Source organism: Chelmon rostratus, chromosome 19, assembly GCF_017976325.1.
Source record: "Chelmon rostratus isolate fCheRos1 chromosome 19, fCheRos1.pri, whole genome shotgun sequence".
In the NCBI taxonomy this organism is placed as follows: Eukaryota; Metazoa; Chordata; class Actinopteri; order Chaetodontiformes; family Chaetodontidae; genus Chelmon; species Chelmon rostratus.
In genome coordinates, this window is record NC_055676.1 from 23161563 (window position 1) to 23179673 (window position 18111).

At 41.6% G+C, this 18111-nt stretch overlaps 1 protein-coding gene across 1 annotated transcript; it reads right to left on the minus strand.

Annotated features, from left to right (window-relative positions):
- Window positions 1–260: 260 nt before the first annotated feature.
- On the minus strand, window positions 261–12374 carry tbca (tubulin cofactor a). Its single transcript, XM_041960499.1, has 4 exons — window positions 12242–12374; window positions 5442–5547; window positions 2902–2988; window positions 261–1032 (listed from the first exon to the last, which is right to left on the minus strand). Exons 1-4 carry the CDS (start codon window positions 12292–12294, stop codon window positions 952–954), a joined length of 327 nt encoding a protein of 108 aa, XP_041816433.1. The 5' UTR covers window positions 12295–12374; the 3' UTR covers window positions 261–951.
- Between the last annotated feature and the right edge of the window lie 5737 nt (window positions 12375–18111).

Here is an 18111-nt window from a genome sequence, read left to right on the forward strand (position 1 = left end):
TTGGATAATAGATGAAACTGCTGCGGGGACGCCGGACGGGCCCGCTCTGTCATTCACGGCCATAACCAGCATCTGTCATTTGACTGACAGGGTCCCCCCCCCCCGCACAGGAACACCAGCAGGTGAATACACCTGCAATTAACTCCATCAGTTAGTGTTACAGCTGAAACCATCCGCTTATTAACCGATTAGTCGACTGGAAGAAGAGACAATCCAACTTTTTTTTTTTTTTTAGAACTGACAAACCTTTAATCATTTTTCAAGCAAACAAACAAACAAACAAGCAAAAAAAAAGCCAAACATGACCATTAGTTGCTTTTCAGAAGTTTTTTTTATCATTGTAAGTTGAATATATTTGTGGCTTGGACGCACAAAACGAGCTCAGGAAACTTGTGATGGGCGTTTATCATTTTTCTTAAAAGTTGTGCATGAAAATGATCGTTGATAACAGCTGTGGTTGGTATTCTGGGATGTTTGGTTGGTGTTAATTTTGTGCCCTGATGCGTCACGATCAAAGGTGACAGGCAGCGAAGGTTTTGACCGACTCAGATGCGCAGAAAAGGAATGAAAAAAGGACACTTCATAAAAACACTGGAGCTCCTACGGTGATCTGCATGGACCCATGCACACCGTTCACAGTGATGGTTAAAACTGCAGAAAAACAGACAAATGAGTGTGTGTGTGTGTTTAATCACGTCTTTAAGTCCAGACTATGTTTTAATATGTTGAATAAAACCTTCAAAAAAAAACTCCTCCACTGAAACACACTGAATGCTTTCTCACGATCCAATGTGGTGGCACGCTATCGGTAAACAGTAGAAACAATTACATCAAGAACGGAGACTCTGAAATGATTCGGTTTGCCTCCACGGTTGCAAACAGGGCCCGACGAAAGGAATGGACATTTAAACGCAAGTGCACCTCACAGTGAGAACAGAAAGAGATCACAAATCATCCTTCAAGCTCCACTGAGTCCAACATGTTTCTGGCCTCTTTGTACTCTTCTGATTCTTCCAAATCCTCTTCTGTTTCCTGAAAGACACACACACACACACACACACACACACACACACACACACACACACACACACACACACACACACACACACACACACACACACACACACACACACACACACACACACACACACACACAGGGTTTTATTTCAGAAGAACACTGCCATCTCCTGCAGCAACACAAAACCAGGAATCACATCTAGACTCTAACTCTCGGGAACTTTTTGGCGTCAGTGTTCGGACAGAACTGATCGGATGAGCTCACACTTCACTCAGCATCGCATTACTGAGGTCTAAATTTAGCACTCAAGGCTTGGAGCGGGAGATAAACGTGACGTGTGTTGTCCTTTAATGAAGCATGTGTGAGTTCCTGTGGTGGTCACCGCAGTGACAGCGCTGCTAATGAGCGGTGATGAGCGCGTGCGTGCGGCGCGTTCGGGTCCGCCTGAAGGAGCAAAGACAGGAGGATGAGTGATCGGGAAGGGGGACACGTTGCTAATTCCAGGTTAGCTCCCTCTGCCTGCCGCTCAGCTCTCATGTGAGTGACTTGCACCACCGCCGGCTGCCTGACTGTTGCTCCGCATTAATTGAGATGACCCTGAGACACACATGCTTACGTTTGCTTCTCACCGTATCAGATCAAGTCCTGAAGGGATCGGCACATGCTGTGGCTGCGCGGATCAGCACCGCCCACAATGAGAACGCTAACATGCCGATGCTAAACAGGAATAACCATCTGAGTTTATCGTGTTAGCGTGCTAACATTCGCTATTTAGCGCTAAAGCAGAGCAGCTGAGGCTGATGGGGATGTCATGAGTTACCTGTGATGACAGCAGGTTTCACTGGGCATGAAAACTGTCCGCAGTGAGGTCTGTGGATTGTTTGTGGGCAGACATGTTGCCGTGGAGATCTGCCGTGGATTCACTCATTTCATTTTTGTACCAAGTGTTGATGAAAAGTTGACAAACAGACTCTTCTTCGTCTTATCACACGACTCTGCAGCTCTACGGAGAATTTTAGCCCGTTTTCACTCGGCGTTTTAGTTTTGCACATTTATTGTACGACTATTTATGAGGTGGCCATAATGTTGCTGTTTTTCTGCTGGATGTCTGCAGAGGTTTGCTAACACGTTAGCCACACAAACTTAATAAGACAATATGATATCGGACCATGCCGCTGTCAGCTTGTTTTAGTATGTTCTGCCCCCTACTGGCCAAAATAATCAGTCAATGATTCATGTAAAAGAAATACATTTCGCTTTTCTTTACTTTCTCACATTTCCAAAATCTGGCAGTTGGCTGTGACTGCCGTCTGCGTACCTTCAACATGTCGAGCAACGCCCAGTCCCTCCAACTTATACCTATGAGCTCTGGGACGAGCTTAGCTCCGCGTATATTTGCTCATCTACTCTACAGAATTTTAGCGCATCAACGTTATTTTAAAAGTTATCAGACTTTATAATTTGTGAAATTACAATTTAAGTGTGTTCAACCTAAAAAACTTCCTGTTTTCATTCTGTAACCTTGTAGTACCGTATACTATGATGATACCGTGATATTTTAGATGTTCACTCACATATTGCATACTTATACTGCAACCCTCGCAGTAAAATTACTCAGATATTTAGCAGGAACAGAAATGATTAAATAGGAACACTGACGGCAGAGAGAACCCCAATTCTGTGTAGACACAAGCTGACATTTAGGCTGATTTAATGAAAAATAGTTGTTTTTGTCACCGCAAATGCAATTACACCATGTAGTTTTTCCAACAAGGCCATAAATTAGCCGCAGTGATCGATCGAGAGTTTCGTCAATACAGTTTTGTCCTGTTGTGAGATGAGAAAGGTTTTTTTTTTTTACACCGACTCCGAGTGTTACTTACTAATAACTGAAGCAGATCTGCGTGCGCTGCGGCCAGACGGCGGTGGCAGTCTCGGATCATCATTCTGGACTCCTGCAACACCTCCACCTGAAACCACGCAGAGACCACATCAGCGCCACCTTTATTAATCGGACTTACCCCCAACTACAGCTCCTGTTATCACTTTCAATCAACGCCTTCACAAGACAGAAATCAAACATGTATTTTCCAAGTATAGAACATTAATTTAAACAGCCACATACAGGCATATTCATTTGCTGCATTCGCTGTAGCCTTGTTCCTCGCAGTGTCCCACACACACTCTGCTGAGGCTAACACCTCCCAACAAGCCAGTGGTATGAAAAATGTTATTGAGTTATCGATCGGGAAGGGAGTTGGGCAGCAGGGGACCACCTCGATCCGACTGCACACCTGGATAAATGAAGAAACCCTGAGCCGAGGGCACTGTGATCAGGCGTGAAGAGGTATTACTACGCCTGGAGCGAAACTGTGTTAAAGCCTGGGGAACTTTCACAGCCGCGGCTAATGTGGAATTCCCCCAGCTGGCACCCTAAAGAGCAGAGAAGAGTTGGCTAACGCTGTCAGACACACTCACTCATGACAGATGCTTCCTCACCTAGCCCTCTGTCGAGCTGGAAAGTCAAAACACGGACGCGGTCGCACGCATGTACATTTCACGGCTGTGCACACCAGCGGGCGCTCGGATGAACTCGTACGCCGGCGGGGCTGGCAGACAAACTGACGCGCTGGAAGACGGCAGACAACTAGTCGAGCCGGTTGCCATCTAGATGTGACAAGGTGAGCCACGATAAGCAAAGGAGCGCTGAAACAGAGAAAAGTCACGGCGCCCTCCGAGTGCGGTGGAATGATCCCATCAGTGCTGGATGAGGATGACACTTACAGCGTATTGATTCCATTAAAACCAAAACCTCTAATCCATCCTGCTTCAGACCTCTCATCTCCAACCATAATCCATCTGGCCTCCCAATCTCCCCATTTAACACCAGCCAAGCCCGCCGCTCAGCCTGAGCTGCCGCTCTATGAATGAACAAACAAAACAAAACACGCACAGAATTTTAATGTTACCAGTGACTGTAATCAGGAGGGGGGGCGCCTGCTCTGCAGTCCCTCCCTGCTGGGAAAGCTTAGAAAAGAAATCCAAATTAACTGGGACCCAGTGCTCCTGCTGGAGGACGTGGGGAGCAGTACTGGTGGACCAAGCCCACATCTTTTGGTGCATATTGAGATAGCGTGCGACTGGGTACTGCTACAAACTGGCGCTTTCACACCACGTGAGGACGTTGTAAGCAGTCGTTCTGCCCAGATCACAAAACCCTGCGAGGCAGCTGGATTCACGAGACCAGGAGAGAAGCCTCATGCTTCAGGCCTCAGCACCCGATAGAAACATGACCTACACCCTTCGACTACAAAAGGACATGCTAGCGGCTCTGTGAGGCTGTACTGAGGCACGGCAGAGCTAGCAATGCTAACATGCTGATTTAGCATGTAAAATGTTTAGCGTCATAGGTATGCTAACTAGCAGTAATGACTACAAAGTGAAGCAGAGGCTGTCACTAGTTTTGCAAGTATTTGGCCATAAAACAAAATATCAGTCACATTTAAATTAAGGTAAATAATTAGTAAAGCAGTAAGTAAGTAAAATATCAATAAAGTTACTACCTGAGGGGAACATCATAGTTACTGATGCTAAAACCATCAGCTAAATAAATGTGTGCATTGAAATATTTCACTCAAAACCATAAATGTGACACTCGTGGTGAAGGGGGAGGAAAGATCATGAGTGTCTACAAAATTTCATGGCAATTCAACCAACAGTCGTTGAGATATTTCAGTCTGACTAAAGTAATGGACCGACCAATTAACCAACAGAAAGCCATCGCCCTCCCTACAGCCACACGGCCAGCATGGCTACAAATACTCTGTGGTTGTGTTATATAATACACTAATTAATGCAGTTTATTTAATATTCTTCTGAATTTCACCTTTCGTTGGCTGAACTCTGTGTAATGAACTGTCCACGTTTATCTATGACCTCACTCTTGTCCTCGTGTCTCCTCCTGCATTTCAGTTTCTGTTGAATTTTTAAGTGTCAAGACACAAAGCAAGCTAGGACCACGTGGGTCACGCAGATTATCTGGTGACAGAGGCACAGTGACGGAGAAGAGAGAGGAGGTTAGGGACACTAAATTACCAGCATGTGTCAGTAATTATCAAACTCCTCTAAAGTAACATGATATAATTACATCTGCATCAAGCAGATTACAAAATCACTAATGATTCTCCTCTCAAAATCTAATTCTTCATTATCACTGTGGACTGACCTCATTACATGAACGAGGGGCCACTCGAATCATCGAGATAGAATTCACTTCCCAACTGTGGGAGAGCAAAAGCCCTCCACTTAGAGGCTGGGATCAACGGGAAGACTGTTGGCGACGAACAGATAATGCAGAGATTTTCAAATTAAGACACAGAAATGTTGCACGGCATCAAGACAGCCAAACATTCGACCCTCATACCTGTTTCTTGATGACATATTCATCTGTTCCCTCTGCTTTCAGGCGCTCCACCCTCTCCTCCTGCTGCTTCGCCTCCGTTGTGTACGCCACCTCCTCTTTCGCCAACCTGCAGACGACGAGGACAGGAAGAGAGGAAGAGACAGTTCATAGTTTAAGGCAGCGACGCGCCGTTGTTCCGTCAAACATGAACCACAAACAGATAACAGGCCGAGGCACGAAAAGGCGGGCTGCGATGGTCACCTTTCGCAGACAGGGCCATCTATCCTCATTCTGTCCAACGTTTCTCTGACTGAGGAGACGCAGAGAGATCATCTCCCGCAGGACGGCGAGACACGCACCTCAATAACAGCCAGCGAACGCATCATTCCTCCTCGCTGATGCTACACACAACACTGGCATCCATTCAGCCAATCAGGAGCATATTTTGGTTTTAGTCATTATTTTAGTCATGTATGATAAACACACACGGTCCGCTTCGTGCTCATCTGTCACTGCAGTGCACCACAGGAAGTGCAGGGGGCAGTGTCGCTCGCCGTTTACATCGCACAAGGAAACAGAGAAGAAGAATGAATGAATTATGGCGGAACAAACAGACGGAGAGGCTCAAAAACTCCGACCGAAACTTTCCAAAGTTTGAACATTTCACAGAAAATAATCCAGCGAAACACGTGAAATGTAAATTCAGTGAAGCTCAACTATCATTTCATGGCAGCACGACGGCGATGCACCAACGCCTTGAATGCGACACCCCGGAGCCCCGGTGATGCCGATTAGATGTTTTTTATTATTAAATTACATTATCACGACCTGGCTCGTAGGCAATGACAAAAATGGTGAGATAGGTTTGTAGTAGAGGTTCGCAATTTTATTTAATGCTAACTGGTTAATTAACCGTCCGCCTATGATGCACGTACATAATAGGTTTGTGTCGTACGTCTCAGATGTTTTTTGTTTGTTTGTTTTTTTTACTTTTATGGACTAAATTGCTTTTAGTAAAAGCAACTCCTTAGTTGGTTTAAACATTATTGTCTCTGGTTAACTGCAGCATTTTTGAGTTAGTATTATTTAATTTTCTTTTTTGTTGTGGTCACAGTGATATTATATGTTACAGATACATGTTTTATGTGTCATTATTTGAATATATTTGTTTAAAAACGTATGCTGTTAGACTATAACAGGGTAATTTCACAGGTGTGAAGGTTTATTAAGCAAGTTAGGTTAAACAAAGCCCAAAATAGGTGTTGATTGACATGCGTGATTCTTCCTCCTTTGACAACAAGAAAAGGCGTAACGTCACAATGGAGAACACAAACCTGATGGTGAGGCAACATCAGCACAATAAACTGATCCAAAACAGGAAGTGGATCCACTAACATGTAAAAATTCATTAAAATTAAAAGGGTTCTTCCGTTTATTAGTGTCTTAACTTAATGATGATGGAAAAACATTTGGCGAGGTGAATAAAGCATCATGTATGGAGAAGAGTTGTACAGTATGTTTTCAATAGACTTCTCACAGAGTGAACGGATGTTTATAAGCCTGTTGGGATCAATTTTAGAGTCAATCTAGTATTTTAAACTAACAATGATTTTCATTGTTGATCTATTATTACTTCTATTAATCACTTACTAATCAGATAAAAAGAAACACGTGCAGTTATTTGAAGCATTTCAGTCAAAAAAAACTCATTTACTGCTCGTCTTCTTGTACAATGCTCTTTGAAAGAGCTTGGCAAGGCGAGCACCGACAAGGCCAACGCAATGAAAAGATGAAATTAAAATAAATGTGCATTGGGAGGGCAGCCATGCACGGGCAGTGAAAGAGAAATGCAACTACTAAATATTTGATCAGGTATTGCTCATGTTTCTGTTGTGAGGAAATAAGGGATTCATTTCAGGCTCTCTGACATATTCCAAAACCATAATCGCATTACCTTACGCGCCTGTATCTCTGCGAACTAATTTCAGCTAACAAGCGTTAGCTAAATCTGCTGTCTTTCTGAGGGACAAACACATCATTGCAGGTTAATTTAAAAACCAGAGTAAAGGACAGAAATACCTTCCATCCAACTTCTCTCCATCAAGTTTTTTCAGGGTCGTTAGCTTCAAATAGCTCCATCAGGGGCGTTAGCTTTATCAAATGTTACCCTTAAAATAGCTTTATCGTGAGCCTGGCTACATTTACTCATCACGAAACAGAGAGAAAACAGGTGGAAGGTGTTTCTGGCTGTTTCTATGCCATGTTTGGTTTTTAAATTACAACCTGGAATCGTAATCAAGTGTTTCTCCGTCGCCTCGTTAGTCTCTTCCTCCGCCAACGCCACACAAGGCTACTTTCTTACTGCCCCCACCTTAGAGACATCAGGCCCAACTAATGGATGATGAAATCCTTTGCCAACTATTTTTTTTATAATTCATTTCAATTGATTTAATTGTTTAGCTGTAGACAACTAAAAGAAAACCATTTTTTTGGGGCATGAAATAGCTCAAATCCTCAATATTTAATTTACAGTCACATAAAAAGATGAAAGCTGCAGATCCTCAAGAAACCAGGACTCAAGATTGTTCTTGTGATCTTGTGTGTTTTTGTTTGATGTTCGTGATAATCAAATGATTGATTATCAAAAGTAGTGGCACATCATTTTCTAGAAATCAACTAATCAGTAATCAGCACTCAATTAACAGGAAAGCGGATTTGATTCTTGTTTTCTTCTAAAATATTCCAGGTGGGACACAGTTCACATTAAGATTACGTCACACTGACGATCATTATTCTTCAAATCTCTCCTATAAAGAAAAATGAACTCTGATGAACACATTTTCAAGCGCCAAGTACCAACTTTAATTCAGATTGCATCTCAACTTTTTCCTCGTTGAGTGAAGCTGCAGCGGACAAACACAAAACCTTCTGCTGTCCTTGTTAACTGTATATTCCAGCTCACATCTTATCGCCTTGCTTATCTGACTCCTTTATCCACTTTTATTGCCTCCAACACACACACACACTACTAGTCCTTTTTAGAGATTAATTGATCATCAATTTAGTCCCTAATTTGGACCAAGTCAGGTGGTAAATGGGCCTCTTTTCCTTGATTGTTAGTGAAAATGGGCTTGAGTACATTGATAAATTTTGATTATTTATCAATTACGGGCCAAATGGAACTAAATCTATTAAACAGATTCTGACCCTGATTGGCATAATGGAGTTTGAAAATATCGCTATTGATAATGATTCCCGGCTAATAGTCTTTTTCCGGCTGTGCCTGCTTGTCGAATGACAACACAAATTTAATTTTTCATAAAATCAGCTGTGTGTGCGTAAGTGAGTGATCCTTCATTAATCAGTCACATTACTGGAGACCCTTCCCTCCATGTTGCGCTGCTCCTCGCTTAGCCGAGCACTCTGTCATATTTTACATCAATTACGACTCGTTCTAATACGATTCCATCAAGAAGCTTTTAAACAGGCACCGTATGCAACAGCAGCTCCCGCCCTCCACTCTCATGTTGATGCAGAGTGAGTGATGTCACCTGTTTAGAGCCAAAGAAGGTGGCAAAGAGATGGGAAAGACGGAGGAAGGAAGGCTGGAATCATTTGAATAAAACTGAAGGACAGTCTAATAACAAAATGTCCATTCCTCCCCTTCCAGTCCTGATGTTAATTTCTTATTTCTCCCAGACTTGGAGCGCTGTGTGAATGAGGGGTGGGGTCGTGGCTGGTTTTAAATAGACCTGCCACCTCAGGCTTAATGGAAAAGGCAGCTCTCTGGAAAATAGAAAAAAAAAAGGAATTAGAGCCAGCCGACACACACATTCGGCCGCCTTCTCTAGCACTGTATTTTTGAGCCGCGATGTAGTCTGTGCTGGGACCGGAATGACAAAGGCAAATTACTGTTGTCATTTTATTAAGGGCATCCGCCTCGCTAGGGCAGGAAAGGCACTGACTGGAATGTGCAAAAGCCACTGGAAATAGGCCCGGCTAAAAGAGCAGGCAGGTTTCCTCTATACCCCGATATACAAAAGGGAGGCGGGGGTGAGCCAGGCTAGAGCAGAGAGAAAGGAGACAGGAGAAAGAGACTGAACGGGAGGGACACGAGATTATGAGGAGACAGAGAGCAATGACAGTTTGTACATTTAAACCTAACAGCTTGATTAAGAGTCCATGCCAATGCAGTACGTCTGGCCTCGAGTCGGTCAGGCGTAATACATCCAGCCTTATGTTCATACAGTATACTCAACCTCAAAAACATCAGTACAGTCAGGGACAGCGCTGCTTGATGAAGTACACCATTGTACAATGTGTAGTCTGCGACATCATTCTCTATGGGAAATCCAGCCACCATCATTACCACCTCAGGGAGCCAGTTAGTAATCTGACCCTCATCAAAACACAGTCGATAGCACATTACACTATCAGCATTGACAGGAGGGAATTAGAGGTCAGCCTGATTGACGAGAGTCTCAGTCCGTCACACACACACGGCTACACAGAGCCCATTATCCCACCGTACCTGACAATATCTAAAATATTTTCTATTCCAGCAGGGTAAATCCGGCCATTGTGCAAATTTAGGGATGGATGCCAAGTCTGTTAATAGGCTGTATTAAACTGGATGATCCTCCATCAAAAAGCCCATGTTCTGTCCCATATCAAATCAGGATAAATGTCATGTATAAAACAAAATAAGCTTATTAGGGTACAGGTTTGCAATTTCTACCCATTATTTTTTAGTACTGCAAAAGTCCATTCCCCATTTTCTGAGACAAAGAATTAGCTCATTCTCAGGCTACATTCATTATCAGATAGAAAACTGAACAGTGAAGAAGCAGAGTGAACAGACTGGGACATAAAACAGTGAACAGGAGGCTTAGACAACATATTTGAAGTCTTTGGCGCACATTGATGACATATTTTGTGTTTGATTCAAGGCTTATCAAAGCTTTGTTATATTCATTTTTTCCCCCAAAATTAACTAAACTGTGTGATTTCTAAATCAATCATCAATACTAATATTTTACTTATTCCTGTTATTTATTCACTCGATCTCTGTAGGTGAATTATAAGTTTCCAGTCTGGAGTTTTATCACATCTACAGCTTAAGCAAATAGACTAACTGATACACTGATTGACAGAAGATTAATCTGCAACTATTTCAATAATTGCCTAATAGTTAATTGGTTCTCTGGAGGCTTTTCTGCAGCATTTGAGGCATATTTAGAAGCTACAGCTGTTATTTAAATGTGTCAGATTATTTGTACTGAATCATACTCAGTATTGACAGTATTAAAAGGAATTAGATTGGGATGGGAGACATAAACCAGTAGTTGCCTTCATTCACTTAACAACATTGTAAAGCAGTCTGATAAACCAGTCCTACCTTTGTGACACTTTCACTTTGAGTTGTTGACAAGGTGTGAGAAAGGCAGCTTGAGGAAGTAGTTCAGAATGTGTTTATTGTGTGAACTGAGTTATGCTATAAATTACTTGTGTTTTGAACTCTTAATATGTACTCCTTATATAATAAATGTGGAAAATTACAAGAATTAAATTTGGAGATAATTGATTGCAGGACTGCTGTATTGCATTACATCACCTGACAGGTGTTTTTTTTTTTCAGTCAGTAAGTTTACCTACAGCCTAAACTCCCTCATGTTTCTGTTGCCTTTGATATATTCTTTATAAAAGAAGAAAATTCTGATTACATCTGCACACAATGAAACAAACTATATTAAGATGTACCGTAGTCTTCAGTTGAGCACAAATGGGGAATAATAACATTTTAACACCATATAAAAAACCTGAAGATTGTGCTAACATGTTTCATCTTTTTAGCAAAGCTACTAATGAGTTTATTATGGGACAAAATGACATGTTTTAGTGTGGAAAATCAAACAGCACCATATTTTTCAGCCTATAAGATATTCTTATGATGTGCTTAGTGACAGTAAACTTAGGGCCTAATATCATGTGATTACCTGCTATCTTGAATACACGATGGAGACTTTCCCATTGTAGTAACATGACTGTGCAAATATTTCGTGCATCGCCACAAATGTCCACCATCAATTCAGACAATTTGGGAAAAGGTCTTGATGTATGGTTTGCAGATACAAACAAAAAAAAACAGCTACACGTCGTTTTATTAAATACAACGGCGTAACGTTAGTTTATCGAACATTAGCCAAGACACTGTTTTCAGTGTGAGCGTCTCTGTAGCTACCGATGGTTCATTTCCTATTTTCAACCTCTTCAGTAACTATGAAATCATGATTTAAAAAACAATCTTCAGTACCTTGGTTGCGAGTTACCTCCTCCAGCAGCATACATGAAAGTTTGAGAGACAACGCAGTACGCGTTTCCTCGCAAACGAGCCCAAAAGGCAACATGCTATTAGCATTGTGATAGCTAACGAGCTAACAGCTAGCATCAGTCGACTAACGTTAGCTACTCCTGCAAGTTAGACCAAACACATTACTACTGTATAACGCTAGTTTTTCGAGCACAATTAGCTTGTATTATCACCCCAGACGTGGTAGCTAGCTACGTCAAGCAAAAATGAAGTGTAGCCACCGCAAACAGAACAAAAGAAATCTGCGTAGCCATCTATTTACTGAACATAGGCCGTGCCAAAACACCGGAGTAACGTTAAAACCCCTACGACAAGCATTGAAATGAACGTTGTCCAGCCTGTCCGCCCAGCTAAGCTAGTTAGCTCGCTACCCTTAGCTTAACGTAGCTACTGTAAGTATCTTGCTTGACATGCTAAATCATCTTTAACTCAAACGAAAAATCAACCTTACCTCTTGACGACGCCAGTTTTAATCTTAATTTGCCGTATTCTTGGATCTGCCATTGCTGTGGATTGTGGATCTTTCTCAGATGTAGCGTGTTGCGGCTAACTGTGTCTACGGTGTGCAAGTGGATGTCAGACCTGACAAGTTGCTCGCAGATAAATCGATCTGTTGGCGCGGATGATTGTCGAGTGCTTGGATCACAATGACAGGTCCAGTAGGAAAACCACTCTAAGAAGTGAGCTCTGGTCCTTTGGGCTACTTTTAATCACGTTTGTCCTAAAAATGACATTTAAAGAGATGATTAAAAAATAAACAATCACTCAAGTCATGTGTTACCACAAACCACCAAAGCCAGAACTATTATTGTACAGTGGTGGAAGTATATTTATTCAAGGACTGTACATATGTAGCCCACAGTTTTGAAGTACTTGTACTTTACTTGATTATTTCCATTTTGTATGTGTGCAGATGTCGAAATATTTAAGTTTTACGGTTAGGAATGTAGGCCCTGAGCCCACCTGCTCACTATTCTGTATCAATTACCTTAAAAGTAAATCTTAAATTGTATTCTAATATAAACCGATAACAAAGCTAAGCTATAAGAGTTATGAACTTCAGTGCACTGCTGCAACCAAAACTTGGTGGAGAAAGAGGAAAGAATCACCCTTTACAGTGAATAAAAATGCATTAAAGCAGAGGTAATTTTCTCTCTTATATCCTCTGCTGAGGACATGTTTAACCTTTAATTAACAGATTCCAATGTTTTAGTGTTTCTGAAGATCAGTTTTTGTATTTCTCAGTCTATCTATCAGCTTATTCTGCCAGTTAGTTGTGCATCTTGTTCATTCTAATATATCCATAGATAATATAGATGTACTGTATTTGCAGGCTGGTTTATTAAACTGTTTTTCATCAACTCAGCTTTAAGCATTCAGTGTCAATTAGCATTAAACTCTACATTCAGACAAATCTTTGATGCTCTGTGTTGATTTTATAAACTTCAGAATAAGGGCAGTTTCTTTATTTCCACAGTTTATCACTTAAGATAAACAATTGACATGGCTTATAAAGCTGTGGTGCAAAGACAGCATATTCAATATCATTTGAATCTTTGTGTATCTGATATTGATTTGTGTGATGTATGAAAAAAGAATCAATTTCATAGTGTTCTTCAAGGCTGCTCTTGTCTACAAACATATATATTTTATTACAATCCAGTCTGCCAATACCATTAAAAGTTTATGTTACTCAGCTACATTTCTGCACATTATACTGCACTTTATAACAGCTTTAACACAGATTTTCCACAACAGTAGAATATTAATCATATATAGTTGGTTACCACAACTTAAATGTCTTAACTGTGCATCACAACCGATCATAACAACGAAGCAGCTGATGAGCAGACTGGTTGTCAAGTCAAATTTGGAAAACAGCTCCTTCTTCTTCTTCTTCTCATGCAAAGAAATACACCCTGCAAAATAAAACATATTCATAAAAAACATACTGTGTTAAACACAGCATCTGCGTCATATTGTCTCATATAATGTGCAATATTATTGATTGTGCGGCATTCATGTTTTTTCATCCATCAAAATGAAAAATGCTGTACAACATGAGCAAACTTTGAGTAAAAACAATCTGGTCTAAAGGCTGAGTGGTGCATAAATGATCCACATTGCATAAAAGGGTGTGAATGCATCCAAAATAGTCGATGTAAGAAGCAAATATCAATCAATCAATCAAACTTTATTTCTATAGTGCCTTCCAACATCCAAAAGGAGCACAAGGCGCTTAACAAAGAAGAATAAAAACAACAAATAAATAAAATAAATTAAAACAAGTAAAAAGAATAAATATGAGTAGCAACAGCTCATGATTAGTTTTGTTTTGTCAGCGTTGTGGCTTATTTAGCTCATTTTTTACATATCTGGTCTCAAATTAAGCAGAAATGAAAATGCATCCTGAACATATCATGACAAATTTCAGCAAATATCTCATTTGTGCCTCAACATAACAAAATAATTCATCTTCTGTGAATATATTCATTATATTATTATTATATTATAGAACAGTAGCACAAATCCAAATTCAATCCAAATTACACAATAACCTCAAAATAAAAAGGCTCATTTTTATTACACACAATCTAGAATTGTACATATTTTTAAATAACTGGCAAAGACATGGTTCACCAGAGGTAAAGGAACATGAAAGGTACATTTTTTCAGTTTTTATCACTGCAAACAGACACTCTACCAGCTATATGTGAAGGACAATAATGGAATGTAGTTATGCAGTCTTGCAGTATTTGTACGTGACGTTAACTCTTTTATTTGAGCTATAACTTTTTACTATTACTTTGCAAACATTCTGCACATGATGGTCTCATAAAATATTAAGAATTGTTGTAGCTCCAATAACTAACACATTAGATTTGTGCTGCACACGGAGCAAATGCAGCAATACAAATAACCCAGTAATGTAATATACTGTGTGATAGGGGCCATTTCTCTGCATGATCATTACACCTCTGATACTTTAAATACATTTAGCTGACAACAGCTTTACTTTGGTAACACTGTAGTACTTGTACTCATAATGGAGTACATTAACTTGACGTATTTGCTTCTTTTACTTAATCTGAATTGTTCCTCTCTGGCTCAACACTGCAGATGCACAACAGAAACCCGCAGGACCAGATTCTCTGCTACTGCAAAATAATTAGAATGAGCTGCTATTAATTTCTATTAAACCGAGACTAAACAGGTTAACATAAGAGGGTAGAAACGAGTTCATTCTCTCTGCAACCCGGAACGATTTAATGATGTCAGGTTTGAGATTTGCCGTGCATTAATAATACAGGACGTTATTTTAGAATATTACTAACTATCTCATGCATATTTTTTTTTTGTCCAACAACACAATAAAATATGGCGCAGCTTTCTGTGTGTGTGCGCATGGGATGGATATCTACTCCGGGTCTGCATGCATGGGCGCAGCAGCAGCAGAGAAATCCTATATCGTGCAAAGCTCGCGTGATTGCATCTGAGAGGTGGGAAAACCCCGGGCTCTTTCCCCTGCAGCTTCATGGCCGTTGATTATTGGTATTTTCCGAGTTTTCCAAACTAATAAGTGGCACTATCAAGCATTTGGAAGCGCCGTGAGACTACAGACGGGCTGCTTGACTTAATTGATATTGAGCGAGGCTCTGGTAGGCGTGGACGGGGCCGCTGCTGGGTAATTTGCAGTTTAATCAGCGTTTGTAATGAGAGCCGCTGATTAGCGCGGGGTGGAAATAAAAGAGAGTTACAAGGAACGTCTGTCAGAGTCCGGTGATAATTCACGACTAATTGTAATGATTAGAGCAAACTGGATGACTTTGGAGTTTTCTAATGCGTTGCCTCGCCCGCGTGTGTGTGTGTGTGTGTGTGTGTGTCTGCGCGCGCGTGCATGCATGCACTTGCTGCCCCTGTGTGTGTTGTATGCGAGCGTGCATGCGCCAGTTATGGTCCTAAAAAATCAAATATCAATTCACTTTGGCAATTTTCACCGTCAGAAATAGCGTAAAGCATCTGTGCGCGCGCGCGCGTGTGTATATGTGTGTGTGTGTGTGTGTGTGTGTGTGAGAGAGAGAGAGAGAGAACAAGGCTGAATCAGAGAGATTTGATTATCAAACAAAACAGCTAATTTAGGCCTGGGGGGTGGGGGGGAGAAGCCGTTGATGGACTCTGCAGCGGTGAGGGCGAGATGTATTCCTCGAGACGTGCCTCGGCCACTGCTGGAATAGCAAATGAGAAATTAGAGAGAAATGTGTGTATGAACGCCGTCGGTCAATTAGCGAGCGGCGAGAGGAAGAGGAGGGAGGAGGCGAGGAAATCAGCTGGTACCCCCACACTGCGGTCCAGAGAGAGAGAGAGAGAGAGAGAGAGCGCACACACACACACACACACACTTCCGTCTTCCTCTCTGAAGCTTCATGTGATTTCCTCTGAATTATAATAAAGTTGGGAAATAACGTCTCTGACTGTGGTGACGACACGGGAGAAGAGCTTTATGATTGGCTGATTATCTGGGTGCAGTTCGCAAAAATAAAATAAAAAAAATCAGACTTCCCCTCTCACCTGTAGTGGGTGTGCAGGTTTTTGGACACCCATCCCTGAGATTTGTGCCTCTTTCCAGAGACTCTGCAGTGAACCCAACAGCAATGAGCTGTTTGACACTGTGGTAGCATTATTCTTTATTCTTTGGGCGGTTTTCTACCCATTACTGCGTTGGTGGTGGTTCAGCGTCCATTAGAAAGTAGCTCTAATAACTTTTTTTACACTTTCTGTTCAGCTTTTATTTTTTCCCACACGGGAACTAAGAACACATCCCTCCAGACTCGCCCACCACAGAATAAAACACAACAAAATAAAGGTCAGAACAATAAGTGCTGACTCTGGTCTCCCCTGGATGTTTCCTGTTGTACTGAAAACTAACTCAAATGCATGAAATAAAAGGAAACAATAAGAGTAAAACAGGTCTTGATGTGACATACTGTGAAAATAAATTGCTACAGTAGAAATAAAGTTTGCACCTCCACCTTAACCCACGCTGCCAAACATTATTCAAACCCACAGAACTTTATTTGAAACTGCTGATGCACAATAGTGTCCACGTGATGCTGCCAGAATGTGTGAAATAAGACGATTTTAAGCCGCTGGGGGGAAATCATTTTTACCAACTACCTTTATCAGGTTGTTCAGGTGTTTCCTGGTTGAAGTTCAGGTTATTGTATCATATCTGTTTAAGACAGACTCAATCAACGATCGGCCATATTTGTATTTTTGTCATTTGGATGGTCTGGAATCTAATATCTGAGCATGTTGTATTTGTATTAATATAACTTTTATTATAGATCTATAATACGTAGAGACACCAGCGCGGAGCTTTAACACAGCATCTCATTCACGTCCATAAAACTTTATAACTGAGTTGTCAGTGTTTTCAGGTATACATAGACTTTTTAGATTTTTCCATTTTTTTAATGTATATTTTTGTGTAAAAATACTGAAACTGACCATCCTGAACTGTTCTATAATAATATTTTGTGTAATTATTGCCAAAGATTTGTACATTTTCACAGCTACGTGTCATCTGTCTCGCATTTCGGGTTCATGGCTGCTTTAAGAGTCATGCTTATAGCTGAGTTTGAGCTGAAAAAGGCCTTCCATGCATGTGACACTTCGAAACACGCTAAAAGTCAGAATAAGTGAATCAAAATGAGCGTGGGCTGAAGTAAAATCTCTGTACAACCTGCGATTGTAAAAGTCTTTGTTTTCAGTGAAAGGAATAATTTCCTTATTTTGTTGCCAGGAGGCCTCTTGGTGCCCCCCCCTCCTTTCAGGGACCCTGTTGGCTCCCGAGCCCCTCTTTGGAATCCACCACCCTCAAACAAAACCCCCATTAAAATGCATGAGGCCTCCCCGGGCACCGCCGCCGCAGCAGCAGCAGCAGCGGCGGCAGCGGCGGCACGGATGACCTGCTCGGTATCAGGTGTGATGCGCCACTAAAGTGACCTTCTCGTGTGATCCTCCGGTCGGCTACACAGGGAGACGGAGCCGGACGGGCCGGCGGGGGCCCGCGATCGATTCTCCAGCGAGAGGTTATCTATACGTGGTATTTTAATGTCACAGAGTCAGGCCAAATTGATAGTGATAAATATTTGCCGGAAGATTAGGTGAGGGGAGTGTGTCGAGGGCGCTCCATCTCAGACCTGTAACCCCGGCAGAGCTGTTCCTCTCTGTGTCGGATTAGCCCCATCCATCCAGTGTCAATGGCTGTCTTGTTGAGAAAATCAGTGAGTAAACACGGCTGACAGAGAGGGGGAGGGC